Here is a 14,527-nt window from a genome sequence, read left to right on the forward strand (position 1 = left end):
TCTCTTTTAGTTTCTTGCAGTAGTGTCTTGTAGTTTTCTCTGTAAAGATCTTTTACATCTCTGGCACAGCTCATATCTGATAGAGCAATTTACCCCATCTTATGAAGACATTAATTTCTAAGATCAATTTGTCAATTCTCCCACCAAAAAACAAAACAAAGCAAAACAATAACCACAAAAGAAAAAAAATTTCATCAAGCTGATTGCGATTGCATTAAATTATTTAGATTATCTTAGAGGAAAATTTACATCTTTATAATGTTGATCAATTTCATATTGGAAGAGAATAAATTCTTCCATTTCATTAGATATTTTTAATGTACTTCAGTAAAATTGCATAGTTTTCTTGCTGTAGTTTTTGCACATTTTTGCAAAGCTTATTTCTAGGTATTCTATCAATTTTCAAGTCATCTGATTTTCTAAGTGCCAGGGTAGTACCCGGGTAAAGGAAATGGACCTACTACACCTTTGGAAACAGGGGAGGGTGGTGATGATGATGATAGCAGACAGAATTTACTATGTTCCAGGCATTGCTCTAAGCCCTTTACCTGCAATTATCTCATTTAATCTTCATGACAACCGTATAAGATAAATACTGTTATTATCCCCATTTTACAAATGAGGAAACAGAGGCACTGAGAGGTTAAGTAAATTCCCCAAGGTCCCATAAGTAGTAGGTGGTTAAGATTGGAATAGAACCCAGGATGTCTGCCTCCAAAGTCTGTGTTTCCAACTATATCACTGTACAAAGGATGTAAAGGAAGCTTTCTCCAAGGCCATGTTTTCGATTTTTCAGTGATTTATCCTGTTAAAAACTTTCTGGCAATACTATATCTTTTAAGGTTTGGAAAACAACCCTTTGGTTTATTTTTCCTCATTTTCACCTACCCTCGTAATCTTCTCCTTGCTACCCTTTTCCTAATCCCTTTTTTTCTTGGAGGCCACCTGGATCAGTATGGATGAACAAATTCACTAGCAGCGTATGGTCTCTTACGGTGTGAGTATACCCTATTTATAGGGAGACCGATGGAAGGTATTTTTACATTTATTGGAAACATCAGGCTTTCTTCCTTTTATTATACTACTATTAATAAATGGGAGCCCTGGTGGTGCAGTGGTTAAGAGTTATGGTGAACTACGGCTGCTAACCAAACTGTGGCAGTTCAAATCCACCAGCCACTCCTTGGAAACTCTATGGGGGCAGTTCTACTCTGTCCTGTAGGGTCACTATGAGTCGGAATCGACTCAACAGCAACAGGTATTAATAAATAAGTTCTGATTTAAGAGAAAGCATTGACACTCTGACATTCCCAACTCCACATGAAACATCAGCTCTTGAGGATGGGACTGAGAGTAGTTTATAAAGCTACAAGTAGCTACTTTAAGAGAGTTTCCCATTCCAGTCATTGAAGATTCCAACACTCTACTCACAGGTGGAAAAAAAAATGTCAGGAACAAAGCTGTGGTTCCTTTTGGGTTTCCATGGGGAAGCTTTTCTTTCAGTTTAAATTGACTTCTACCTGGTTCTAGTTTCCCTGGATCCAGTCTTTTTATGGGAACAGGAAGCTCTGGCTTTTCTTTTGGATAAGTACCCCTCAGGCCTTGTGCTCTCCTTGAGGGTACCATATTTTTTCTTAGTAATTGGTATCCTTTGAAATAAAGGAAGCAAATGAAAGGGCCATCTCTGTTTTCTACAGATGAGACTTAATATAGTAAGTTAGAAAGCATCCTGATCCTTCAGGTCCTCTACGCTAACATATGGTGGAATGGATGTCATGGGCTAGGAAATGAGTTTTTTTTTAAACCACTGCTGGAAGTCCAGGGATCCCTAAAGTATATGCCAAAGCATGGGGGTGGTGAATTGACATTGTTGATGATTAATACCAGCAACTTAGAGTATCTCAGTGAATTGGGAAACTAAGGCACATAGATATTCAAGTGAGTTTCACAAGATCCCACACAGCTGAACCAAGGGCTTCAAATCCTAGCTATTTTATGCTTCCTCTCTAAATTCAGAACTCTTTATTCCACAAACATTTTTTAGCACCTACTATGTTCCAGGCAGTATATCTGGGGATACAGCAGTGAACAAAATGGACATGGTCCTTTCTGCCCTCATGGAATTTCCAGTACATGTTTTGATACATGTCACTGGAGTTAAGTATTCTGGAAGCATGCACAAACAAGATGAGTTTGTTGAAGAAGATAACCATTAAAGAGGGGACTTCTATTAGCAAGGGCATTTCTATGAGTCTCCTAAGGCTGGATTTTTTTCAGACAGGGTTCTTCCTGCCTCCTTCAATGTTTTGTTCAGAAGCCTGTTTCATCATGTAACTGCTACCTTATCTATTTATATGTGCTCTTCTTGTGTTAGACTCACTCTTTTTAAAAAGTTCATTTTGTATTTTTATATGATTATTAAAGTATTACATTGTATGTTCATCATGGGAAATTTAGAAAATAGAGGAAAGTAGAAAAAAGGATAATACTGGTTTAAAACCTTCTTACAAAAAAGATATTTGGGATTATTTTCATTTTCTTTCTATACATGCTATTTGTTTGCATAGCTATGATCATGTGATCATACCGGGGCCCTCAAGTCTCACCTGTCATCTCCCTGGACCTCTGGGTTTAAGTACAGCCTTCACCACCACCATTGACTGCCTGTTTTTTCTGTTCCTTGTTTTTTTTTTTTTTTTTTCTTACAGCTGTGTTAATGGTCTTTTCCCTGATATCTGTCACCTATGGGGCTACCCTCTGCAATATGTTGGCTATCCAGATCAAGTACGATGAATACAAGATTCGCCTCGGGCCACTAGAAGTCCTCTGCATCACCATCTGGAGGTCATTGGAGATCACTTCCCGCCTAGTGATTCTGGTGCTCTTCTCGGCCACCTTGAAATTGAAGGCTGTGCCCTTTTTATTGCTCAACTTCCTGATCATCCTCTTTGAGCCTTGGGTTAAGTTCTGGAAGAGTGGTGCCCAGATGCCCAGTAACATTGAGAAAAATTTTAGCCGGGTAGGCACCCTGGTGGTGCTGATTTCAGTCACCATCCTCTATGCTGGCATCAACTTCTCTTGCTGGTCAGCTATGCAGTTGAGGTTGGCAGACAGAGAACTTGTTGACAAGGGTCAGAACTGGGGACATATGGGCCTGCACTATAGTGTGAGGTTGGTGGAGAATGTGATCATGGTTTTGGTTTTCAAGTTCTTTGGAGTGAAAGTATTACTGAATTACTGTCATTCCCTGATTGCCTTGCAGCTCATTATTGCTTATCTGATTTCCATTGGCTTCATGCTCCTTTTTTTCCAGTACTTGCATCCATTGCGCTCACTCTTCACCCACAATATAGTGGACTACCTCCACTGTGTCTGCTGCCGCCGACACCCTCAGGGCAGGCCCAAGAAGTTGGAGTCATCCTTTGAGGCTGAAGCAAGGCAAAGCATTGTCTGATTCTACTCTTCTGGGTATTTGGGGATGGGTTGGGGGCTTCCAAGAGCAACTGTGAAATCTAAGGAAAGGATAAGGCTCATGGGTGAGTACCCACCAGGATATTTTCTTGAGTTTTCTGGTAAGCCCATCAGAAGAAAGAACAGCCTCCAAGTAAGTTTTATTTCCTTAAGACTGCTATGCTTGTTCATAATGAGTATCCGCTATGTAGTTGGAGGCATCAGAGATAATTTTTACCACCTTCCCCCAACCGCCATCAGCTCTCTGGCTGCCCTGTGGAATTACCTGCAAGTACCTTAGGCTCACTGTAACTTTCCAGATCTGCTCATTTGCTTGAGACATTACTGAACTTTTCCAGCCTGAGCTGAAGGCCCAGAATCCCACCAGAATACATCCTGACTGATTAGATGATGTGACAGCTTACCAGCTGTGGGAACCTCACAGGGACCAGTCTGACTCATGTAGAACCTGCAACTGTGAGAGTGTCTGGGCCCTTTTAATTCTAAAGAGAAACTCTGCTAAGAGGATGGCCCCCTTATTAAAAGAGCTTCTCCCCAAATGAGTTAGCTCTCCATTAAGATTTTACCAGTGGTCCTTCAGCAAGGACCTCTCCTTTCAGCGCCCTTCATAGGCCCACTCTGGGGTGGGAGTGCAGAATAGGATTCCTTCAGGGCACAAGCCAGAATGACTCTTTTCTCAGGGACCTGCATGAGCCTCCAGCTTGTCGAGTGGAGTGGTGGGGTGAAATCTCTCACTTAGTGCCTCATCAGCAGGGATTCCCTCCAACCCAACTTTTGTTGTGCTCTTGGCATTTTACTGCTTGATGTGGACCTCAGAGAAGCTGAACTGTAATTGCAAGTATTTCTGATGTGTGGAAAAAATGAAGACTGCCTTGTATCTGCTACTGTTCTGAGTATTTTATTTATTTATTTTTAGGGGAGAGAGAAAGTAGTAATGGTTAGGACATCACCTTCATGTTGTTTGGGGTTAGGATGGGTGGCTAACACTCTCAGGTAGAGTGAATGAGGAGGAGGGAAATCAGCCCATATTAAATTACATTGATTCTGGTTTCTGCCCACAGGATTTTACTTTCCAACAAGAAGCCTATGTTTTTCAACCCTCTGCTCATTCACACCCCCCACCCCAGTGGATGAATGTAGGTCTCACGTTCTCATGTATCTTGATGTTTAGATTTCACATTAGCTAGGTATTTTGATGGGAATATTAGCTGGATGCCTTTAAGATAACCAAGGGATCGAAGTTACTATGGCCACTGCCTATTGGGACCGAGTGTCTCAGCCTTTACCTAACTAATGCTTGTCCTTCACAGAGTAGGCAAGTGAGAAGAACTCCTAGTAGCATGCACCAGTTGTGGCCGCCACAATGCTGCAGGAAATTGTGACCAAGCTAACATAAGGCTTCTCACCCCATCCAGCTTTTTTTTTTTTAAATATATAACTTATTTTATTTTTTGTTGTTGTTGAGAATATATACAGCAGAACATAAACCAGTTCAACAATTTCTGCGTGTACAATTCAGTGACATTGATTACATTCTTAAAGTGGTGCAACCATTCTCACTTTCCTTTTCCAATTTTTTCCTCCTCCGTTAACATAGACTCACTGCCCCTAAGTTTCCTATCTATACTTTCAAGTTGCCGTTATCAATTTGATCCTGTAGAGATAGATCTTGAAGGAGCATAATGTTTAAGACAGGCATTATTTACTAGTTAAGCTAAACTAGTATTTGGTTTTAAGAAGGCTTCAGAGGATATTTTTGGTTTAAGGATTAAAGATTATCTGAGGGCTATAGTTTTGGAGCCTCCCTGACTCCAGCAAGTCTGGATTCCATGAGAATATGAAATCCACTCCCATCCAGTTTTACTCTCAGGATCACACTAACAATTGATCTTTAGCCATTTCCCCTTCTCTTATTCAGTATCAGGACACTATGTTGGGGGAGCACCCTCTTCTAAGTAGCAGGGCTGTTGGCCAAGTTTGTCCTATTTCCTGGCACGTCTAGTGTGGTTTTCCCATCCTCAGCCACTGTTTGGGGCTAAAAGGACTGGATAGTTAATTTGGGGGAGAATGATGTGACTTGCTTTGGAGGAGGGGAGATTTCTTTTCTCAACCCCAGCTCCCTCATTCCATTTTTCATGATGAAGAAGAGACTTAGGTTGTTGTCATAAAATGCTCATACTGCTATCTTGTGACCATGTTATTCAAGGTGAATTTGAAAGAAATAATCTATTGGTGACCTCCAGAACAACAAATTGCCTCTTTGGAATTCAAGCAAGAATTTCTCCCCAATGGTCAACATGCCCTCAATTAAGAGCAGAAGCAATGTGGAACTATAATTTGGTCCATAAAAGCCATGTGAATCAGCTACTTAAGGGGCGGGTGCTATGGAAACACGCACAAAGAGAGAGAGAGAGACACTCACCAAGGCAGGCAGGCTAATTAGAGCCAGAGTGGAGATGTACAAGACAGAAAAGGGTACCTCAGTACTGGACAAGGTATATTTTCTCCAACATATCCTCACCAATCTTAGGGACTTAACTTTCTGGGAATGCAAGGAGTTTAGAGAGAAGGGTGTGGAGCAGCTTCTGACCTGAAAAACCTGCTATCCTCACCTGAGGACAAGAGACTAGTGATGTATCATGCAAATAAGCCCTCAGAACCTCCTTTCTGTTCCATAGAATCTTCCAGATACACAGGAGAAGAAGGGATTGTGGAATAAGGTGGTGGGGCAGAGGAAGCACCCCCCCCCCTTTCCGTCTGAAAACACTTCCTTAATCTATTATTCTCTTTTTACTCTCTGAACTTTTAAAGCAACACAGGATACTTGTGTAGGCAAGCTCTTAACTAGGCTATCTTGGTGGCATAGTGGTTAAAGAGTTTGGCTGCTAACCGAAAGGTCAGCAGTTTGAATCCACCAGCTGCTTCTTGGAAACCCTATGGGGCAGTTCTACTCTGTCCTATAGGGTCGCTATGAGTTGGAATCAACTCAGTGGCAATGGGTTTGGTTTTTTGGTAGGTATGGTCAAGTTAACATGTTAGGGAAATGTGTTAAACTAATGGTTATCAATTTCATTCACTCCACAAATACCTTAAAGACTATGGGCATAGAACTGTGAGGCACTGTGGAAGAAAGAAATAATAGCTAATATTTATTATCACTTACTATATGCCTGGCGTGGTACTAGGTGCTTCGTATGCATTATCTCATTCAGTCCTCACAACAACCCTTATGAGGTAAGTACTGTTATTATCCCCCATTTTACAGATGAGGATTCTAAGGCATAGAAGGTTAAGTCATCTGCTCAAGGTCACAGCTAGTGTGAGCCAAGATTCAGGCTCCAGAGATTACACTCTTAATCCTGACACAAGCCTCTAAGCCCTCTTAGACCTTTTGTGAAACGATTTAATATGTTAGTGGTTTCAAGAACATTTTCTGGTCTATGGCTAGGTTCATAACTTTCTTTCCTACAAACACTTCTTATCAGGAGGCACCACTCAATTCACTCTAGAGAGCGAGGGGTCAAGTCCTAAAAAGCCTGGGATGAAAACCGAGTGTGTGCTTACATGTACTTGTAGGTTGGTACTGGTCATGTGTGAGGTGTAGGAGGGTTGGGAGGTGGAAGCAAGGATGATAGAGAAGCCTATTTCCTTTCTAGTTTCAAAACTTTGTCTCCTGTATATTCTTAAACACACCTTCCAAACCCTGGTGGTGGGAAGAAAACTGGAGGGAGAAATTCCCACTCAGGTTTGTATGAACTCTGACCCCAGAAACAACCAATCAGAGCAGGGCGGTGCTGAAACCCATTCTCTCCCACTTCCTCTGCCAGCACTGCTCCTACTCCCGTTAAGAAGGTGACTGCTAGTTCTAGAATAGGCTAGGGGATGTGGACAGTGAAGAATAATGCTCCCCATCAGCTGTCACACTCCTGAGATCCTAGGCCAACCCTCAGTGCTTTATCAGCCATCTCTCTCACACCTGCAGCTCACCAGGTCATGGTCCTTAACATTATAGAGTTTACCTCTACCTCCTGGGGTGAGGTTGAGGGATGAGTGGCTGTAGGGTAGGGTACTCACCAGCATATTCCATTTAAATCCATGGGACTCTGTCTCTAAGAATCCTTTGGTACAAAAGCAGTTGATTCTGGGCCAGAGTAAAAATATTTACCTACCCAAGCATGGGGATCCTAGTTCTCTGAAGCTTTTGCTATTGGACTTTCTTACCATCTTCAGGGGACTCATACGCCCATAATCTTATGCCTTTCTTCCTGAAGGCCTGGGACCATCAGTCACACACTATAGACCATAGAACTTCTGGAGGGTACAGTGAAAGTATGTTATGGGCCTTGGCAACAAAGCATACACCATGTGAAACCGGGAAGTAGCAAGGCCAACTTGTGTGCTACTAAGACCATAATGAGATCTGAGAACTAAGTGTGAAAAGAACACATTTCCATGTACGAAAATAACATCTGAATAGTACTTTATAGTATCCAAGGCGCATTTACATACATTAGTTCAGTTACTGATGCATCATTGCTAGGACAAGCCCCTGTGGATTTGCATTGTTCTAACTTTCAATTCGTCCAACATTATTAAGCTCTTATTTTATGCCAGTAAAAACTATATGGACATCTCAAAGTGCTAGATAGATGCAAAAGGACTCAAAAATGAATCCCAAATTATCTACTGTAACTGAGGTTGGAGATAAACAGGTACTTTCATATATCATTGGTATGAGTGTAAAAACAGGCATATATTTTTGGAGGGCGATTTATTAGTATTTATCAAAATTAAGTGGGCATACTTTTTTGTCTCAGGATTTTAACCTCCAGGAATTTGTCTACAGAAACATAGCCCTCAAGTGAGTATAGAAACATAGCCACAAGTGTGCAAAGAGATTTGTACGGGGATGTTCATTGCAGCACTGTTTGTAATGGTGAAAAATTGGTAACAATTTAAATTTCCATCTACAGGGAAATGGGGAACCCTGGTGGCACAGTGGTTAAGACTTTGGCTGCTAACCAAAAGGTCAGCAGTTCCAATCCACCAGCCGTTCCTTGGAAACCCTATGGGGGCAGTTCTACTCTGTCCTATAGAGTCGCTATGAGTCAGAATTGACTCGAGGGCAGTGGATTTGGTTTTTGGTTTGATGGGGAAATGATTAAATTCTGGCAATTCCATAATTGGAATACCGTCCAACTATTAAGAAGAATGGGGATAGATTCATATTACATGTGCTATGTGAAAAGATACGTGATGAAAGCCAGTTGAACTCAAAATATATAGGATGAGGTTATAAAAAATTATCCAAAATTTGGAAACAAGGGTGCAGTAGGAAGAATGTCACCCCCCCGCCAAGATTTCAAGTCCTAATCCTTAGAACTTGTGAATATGTTATGCTATATACCAAAACCAAACCCATTGACCTCAAGTTGATTCCAATTCACTGAGACCCTATAGGACAGAGTAGAACTGCCCCATAGGGTTTCCAAGGCTGTAAATCTTTTGGAAGCAGATTGCCACATCTTTCTTCTGTGGAGCTCCTGGTGGGTTTGAACTGCCAACCTTCTCATTAGCAGCCAAGCTCTTAACCACTGCATCACCAGGGCTCCAGTATGCTACATAGCAAGGGGGAATTAAGGTTGCTAATCAATTGACATTGAGATGGGGGAGGTTATCGTGGATTATCTTCGTGGGCCTGATACAATTACAAGAGCCTTTATAAGAGAGGAGGTGATGTGAAGATGGAGGCAGAGAGGTTTAAAGATGCTGCATTGCTGGCTTTGAAGATGGAGGAAGGGGCCATGAAACAAAGAATGCAGCTCTAGACACTGGAAAAAGCAAGACAACAGATTCTCCCCTAGAATTTCCAGAGGAATTGTGGGCCTGCTAACACCTTGATTTTGGCCCAGTGAAACTGATTTCAGACTTCTGACCTCAAGAACTCTAAGAGAATACATGTGTGTTGCTTTAAACCACCAAGTATGGGGAATTTGTTACAACAGCAACAGGAAACTAAGTGATGTTTTAATGTCATGCTCAGAGCATTTTCTAACTGATCATCTGACACTCTAGGTCTGTTGTGGTTAGTTGCCATTGAGTGGACCCCAACTCATGGCAACCCCATGTGTGCAGTGTAGAACAGCTCCATGGGGTTTTCAAGGCTGTGACCTTTCAGAAGCAGATCACCAGGCCTGTCTTCTGAGGTGCCTGTGGGTGTGTTCAAACCGCCAAACTTTTGGCTAGTAGATGAGCACTTAACTGTTAGCACCACCCAGGGTCTCTAGGTCTAGAGAATTGTGATTTAGCACAATTGCTTAGGGTCCAGTCATTTTACAACTCTGTAAAACCGACAAAATGAGATGGTATCCTTTTCTGTCCAACTAAATAAGACACCAAGATTTTGTTTTTTATTGCCCTGTAGGACGTTAACCAGTTTTGATTCTAACTTAACAATCTTGTTTTAGCATTCCTTTGTTTTTTTCATTGACTATATATAAAACCCCAGTTCTCATATCCTCGTTTCAATTGACTTTGTTATCTTACTGGTTTCCTCTTTGATGAGGTGAATAAAATAAAACTTTGACACATGCTCACTCTATTTGTATGAGACTTATGTTTTTTAACATTTTGAGAATCATAGTTTAACACTAATCACATTTTTGTAAAAACAACAATATCAGGGGTGGGAGGGTTGGAGGAATTTGTTCCATGCTCTTGACAAGTAGTAGTAGTTCTCTGGTTTGGGGTGTCTAGGGGAGATTATTGGGGATTTCTCCTATGTTAAGTATTTTGCGATATTTGAATTTTGTATAACTTGACATGGTATTTGCAATAAAAATATCTTTTAAAAATAAATATATGTGAAACAATGATTCACACACAGTGCCTTCCTTCAACAAGTTTATGATCTGGCTTGAGAGAGAGACATGTACTGCTTACAATTAACTAGAAATATAAGGCAAGTTATTATATGTGGCTTTGAAGGAGGGAAGCTAACATCTGTTGAGTGCTTACTAAATACCAAGTTCCATGTTGGGTCATTTATGTAATTTTATTTTATCCTCACAAGGACCCTGTGAGTTAGATGCATTTTTCAGATAAAGAAGCTGAAGCTGAGACTGACTTACCCAAGATTACACAACTAGTAAGGAAAAGAGCCAGAATTTGAATCCTGATCTTTTTTATCCCAAAGCCCATACTCTTTCCATTCTACCACATTGCCTTCCAGAGATGTTGGGTCCCATGGTTTGGACTGGGTAGAGCTGAAGTCAATGAGCATTTTATACTCATCTTTGGCTCTTTAAATAGGGCAGGTCCACTCACACATCACATAGAAAGGAACAGGGCCTCTATCTCTAATATTTACCCAAACTAACCTTATGGCTAAGCCTGCTTTTCTGCTCTGGCCCTGAATTCCTGGCTTGGCCCCCTAAGCACATGATTCTTCCACTCCACTCCCAGGGAAGTTCTAGTTTCCTGACCCGGGTAAGCTTAGCCTGCTCTCTATGGTTCCCTGCTCTCCACACAGTCATATCCTTGGCTTTAAACCACAGTCCCTTCTTGCTTTCCTGATCCATTTAGCTTTGCTTCCCCTGTCTACCAGCCTCTGCTTGCTTCACTTCACTCCAATTCACTCTTCTCCATTGTATTGGCTAACTTGCCAATGAGACATTCTTCTGACCAGTTTCAGTCCCAGTGTACTCATACCTGCTAGGTAAGCTCCCTCCTTCCAGCCAGGAGAGTGAGATTGAACAGGTCTAGCCAGGTCAGGAAACTAAAACTTACCTGGGAGTGGAGTGGAAGAATCATGTGCTTAGGGGGCCAAGATAGGAATTCAGCACCAGAGCAGAAAAGCAGGAAATTAAGTAAGAATGAACTTGAAAGCTGGAGTATGGAGGATGAAGAGGTAAATACTAGGGCAAATCTAAAGCCTAGGGGTGTGGCCTGACCTGGAAACCAGTGGGGTGTTGTGTAGTGAGACAGGAATGGAAGGAATGTAAATACTTGCCTCTAGTGAATACTTCTGAGTGAGGTAGTTTCCATGGGGTTTTATTGCCCAGTCATTAGAGCCTACTTCCACTGGGGATTTCCCCATCATACCTGGTAGTGTCGGGCAATGAGATGTAAGAAGCAAAGTGCTGTAGGAGCACTGAGGAAAGAGAGATTCAGTTCTGACTGAGGAGATAAGGAGACTTGCACAGAGGATGTGAAATGTGAACTAAGCCTTGAAGGATAAGTAAGGTTTCCATTATGGTAGATGGGGGTGCATTTTAGCAGAGGGGACATTACAAACTATGACACACAGCTGTCACCGTCCATGACATATGAACAGTAAGCAGTTACAGTATGGCTGGAATCTTTTGCTCTAGGTGTGAGGAGCAATTAGAGATGAGGCTGGAAAGGTAGACTGGGAGGTGGGGGAACTCTGGAGGACCTTAAATGTATCCTGAATTTGAATTCGTAAGCAATGGAGGAAAAGATAAAACTTTGAAAACTTATCATACAGTGAAATTGACATTTTAGGATAATGTGCACTTCTATGAGTTTTAACAGATGCACAGATTTGTGTAAAGCTCCTTGGGTGGTGTAAACGGTTTGCACTCGACTACTAACCTAAAGGTTGGTGGTTCGAATCCACCCAGCCAAGAAAACCCTGTGAAACGCTTCTCCTCTGTAATGCATGGGGTCACCATGAGTCAGAATAGACTCGGCAGCAACAGTTTTTTTTTTTTTTTGAAAAATAGATTTGTGTAACCACCACTACCATCAGTATACAGAACAATTCCAATACCCCAAAGAATTCCCTCATGATACCACTTTATAGTCACACCCTCTCCCACCCCTAAACTCTGGCAACCACTGGTCTGTTCTCTGTCCCTATAGCTTTGTCTTTTTGAGAATGTCATATAAATGGAATCTTACAATAAATAACCTCTTGCATTGAAGGATTTTGAGCTGAGGAGTGACATGGTTAGGGCTATTTCAGGAAGATCACTGGTGTCTGTGTAAAGGATCGATTAGAAGGGGGAAAATAAAACTAGAAGCCAGGAGACCAGTTGCAAGTCCTAGAGATTCCATTCCTTTGGCACATATGGTGCATATTCATTAAAAGGCTGAGTATAGTTAATGAAACAGCTGTGGTAATAAAATGATACTAAATTAGGTTACGTTTATGTATCTATAATGCTTTCATATACTTCAGTATGATTACCTGAAGGATATAATATTACACACACACAAAAAGTAGGCTACAAAAGAGCACATACAGTATAATCCAAATCTTGCTTTGGAAAATATAGACTATCATAAAGAAGAAGATAATTATCAACTCTATCCCACTCAGCAATAACAAATTAAGATCTTGGTGTATACTTACACACTTTCCAGACATTTTTCTATGAATCCATGTATATGTCTTTTTTAAAAAAATAAAAATCCTATTTCCTCCCCTCCTGCTCCCCCTCCCCCACCCTGATGCCATAAGAGTAGTAGGACATGAATAGTTCTTTTGTTCCTTTGTAATACTTGGTATATGAGTCCCTAGGTGGCGTAAACGGTTATGTGCTCAACTACTAGCCAGAAGATTGGTTGTTCGAATCCACCCAGAGGCAGATTGGAAGACAGGCCTGGTGATCTTCTTCTGAAAGGTCACAGCCTTGAAAAACTTACGGAACATTTCTACTCTGCACACATGAGGGCGCCATCAGTCAGATGGCAAATAACAACAACAACAAAAACTACTTGGTATAATTGTGGGCGTGTAGTAGACACTTGATAAAATTTAACCAGTTAGTATTTCTATGTTACTGAGGAGAGAATGGAGGTCCAGTGATTAAGTGACTTAGCCAGGATCACATAGCTAATTACAGGCAAATCAGAGAATGAAATCCAGAGCTCTTATCCCTAGTCCAGATCTATTTTGGTAACTTTCTATTGTGAAAATGTTAAAACATAAATAAAAGAAAAGAGAATAATATCATGAACCCATAGAAGAAAAGAGAATAATATCATGAACCCCCAAGTACCATCACCAAGCTTCAACAATTATCATCATTTTGCCAATTTTATTTCATCTAGTCTCCAATCACTTCCATTTCATCTGGCTGGAGGATTTTAAAGACAATTTCACAGTAATTACTTTGCTATGCTTCTGTAACTGATAAGAACTTTTTAAAAATGCTTTTTATGTAATTTGTTTTATTTTTTGTTGTTGTTGAGAATATACACAGCAGAACATACCCACTTCAACAATTTCTACACGTATAATTCAGTGACATTGATTACATTCTTAAATTTTTCAACCATACTCACCCTCTTTTCCCAGTTGTTCCTCCCTCATTAAATAAACTCACTGCCCCATAAGTTTCCTATCTAATCTTTTGAGTTGCTGTTGTCAGTTTGATCCCATATATGTAGATCTTAAAAGAGCAAAATGTTCAAGGCAGACATTCTTTACTATTTAAGCTAAACTATTGTTTGGTTTTAAGAAGACATCAGGGGATATTTTTGGTTTAAGGTTTAAGTTTAAAGATTATCTCAGGGCAATAGTTTTGGGGGTTCATCCAGCCTCCATGGCTCCAGAATTTCTGGATTCTATGAAAAGGTGCAATTCTGCTCTGCAGTTTCTCCCTTTTGATCAGGATTCTTCTATAGAATCTTTGATCAAAATGTTCAGTAATGGTAGCCAGGCACCATCCAGTTCTTCTGGTTTCACGGCAAATAAGGCTGCTATGCATTCCATTCCTCCTCCTATTCCTGACTGTCCTTCTTCCTCTGTTGCTCCAGGTGAATAAAGACCAATTGTTGTACCTTGGATGGCCGCTTGCAAGCTTTTAAGACCCCATACACTATGCAATGAACTAGGAGATAGAACAGAAGCATTAAACACATTATTAAGCCAATTAACTGGAATGTCCCATAACACCATGACCCTAAACCTCCAAACTAAGGAACCAAATTCCATTAGGTGTTTTGGTGGTACATAAGCAGCCTTTGTAGGTACTCTCTCTCTCTCTCTCTTTTTTTTTTTTTGGTCATTGTTGTAAATATATCT

At 40.9% G+C, this 14,527-nt stretch overlaps 1 protein-coding gene across 1 annotated transcript in view; it reads left to right on the forward strand.

The window, feature by feature from the left end:
- Positions 1-4,350, forward strand: part of XKRX (XK related X-linked) — a 13,581-nt gene extending 9,231 nt beyond the window's left edge. The window contains exon 3 of the mRNA XM_004377535.3: positions 2,709-4,350. Within this exon, the coding sequence (XP_004377592.1) occupies positions 2,709-3,454 (746 nt within the window). The 3' untranslated portion in view covers positions 3,455-4,350. The remainder of the gene's footprint in view (positions 1-2,708) is intronic.
- The last annotated feature ends 10,177 nt before the right edge of the window (positions 4,351-14,527 follow it).

The sequence above is a fragment of the Trichechus manatus genome, unplaced genomic scaffold (assembly GCF_000243295.1).
Source record: "Trichechus manatus latirostris isolate Lorelei unplaced genomic scaffold, TriManLat1.0 scaffold00051, whole genome shotgun sequence".
Lineage (NCBI taxonomy): Eukaryota > Metazoa > Chordata > Mammalia > Sirenia > Trichechidae > Trichechus > Trichechus manatus.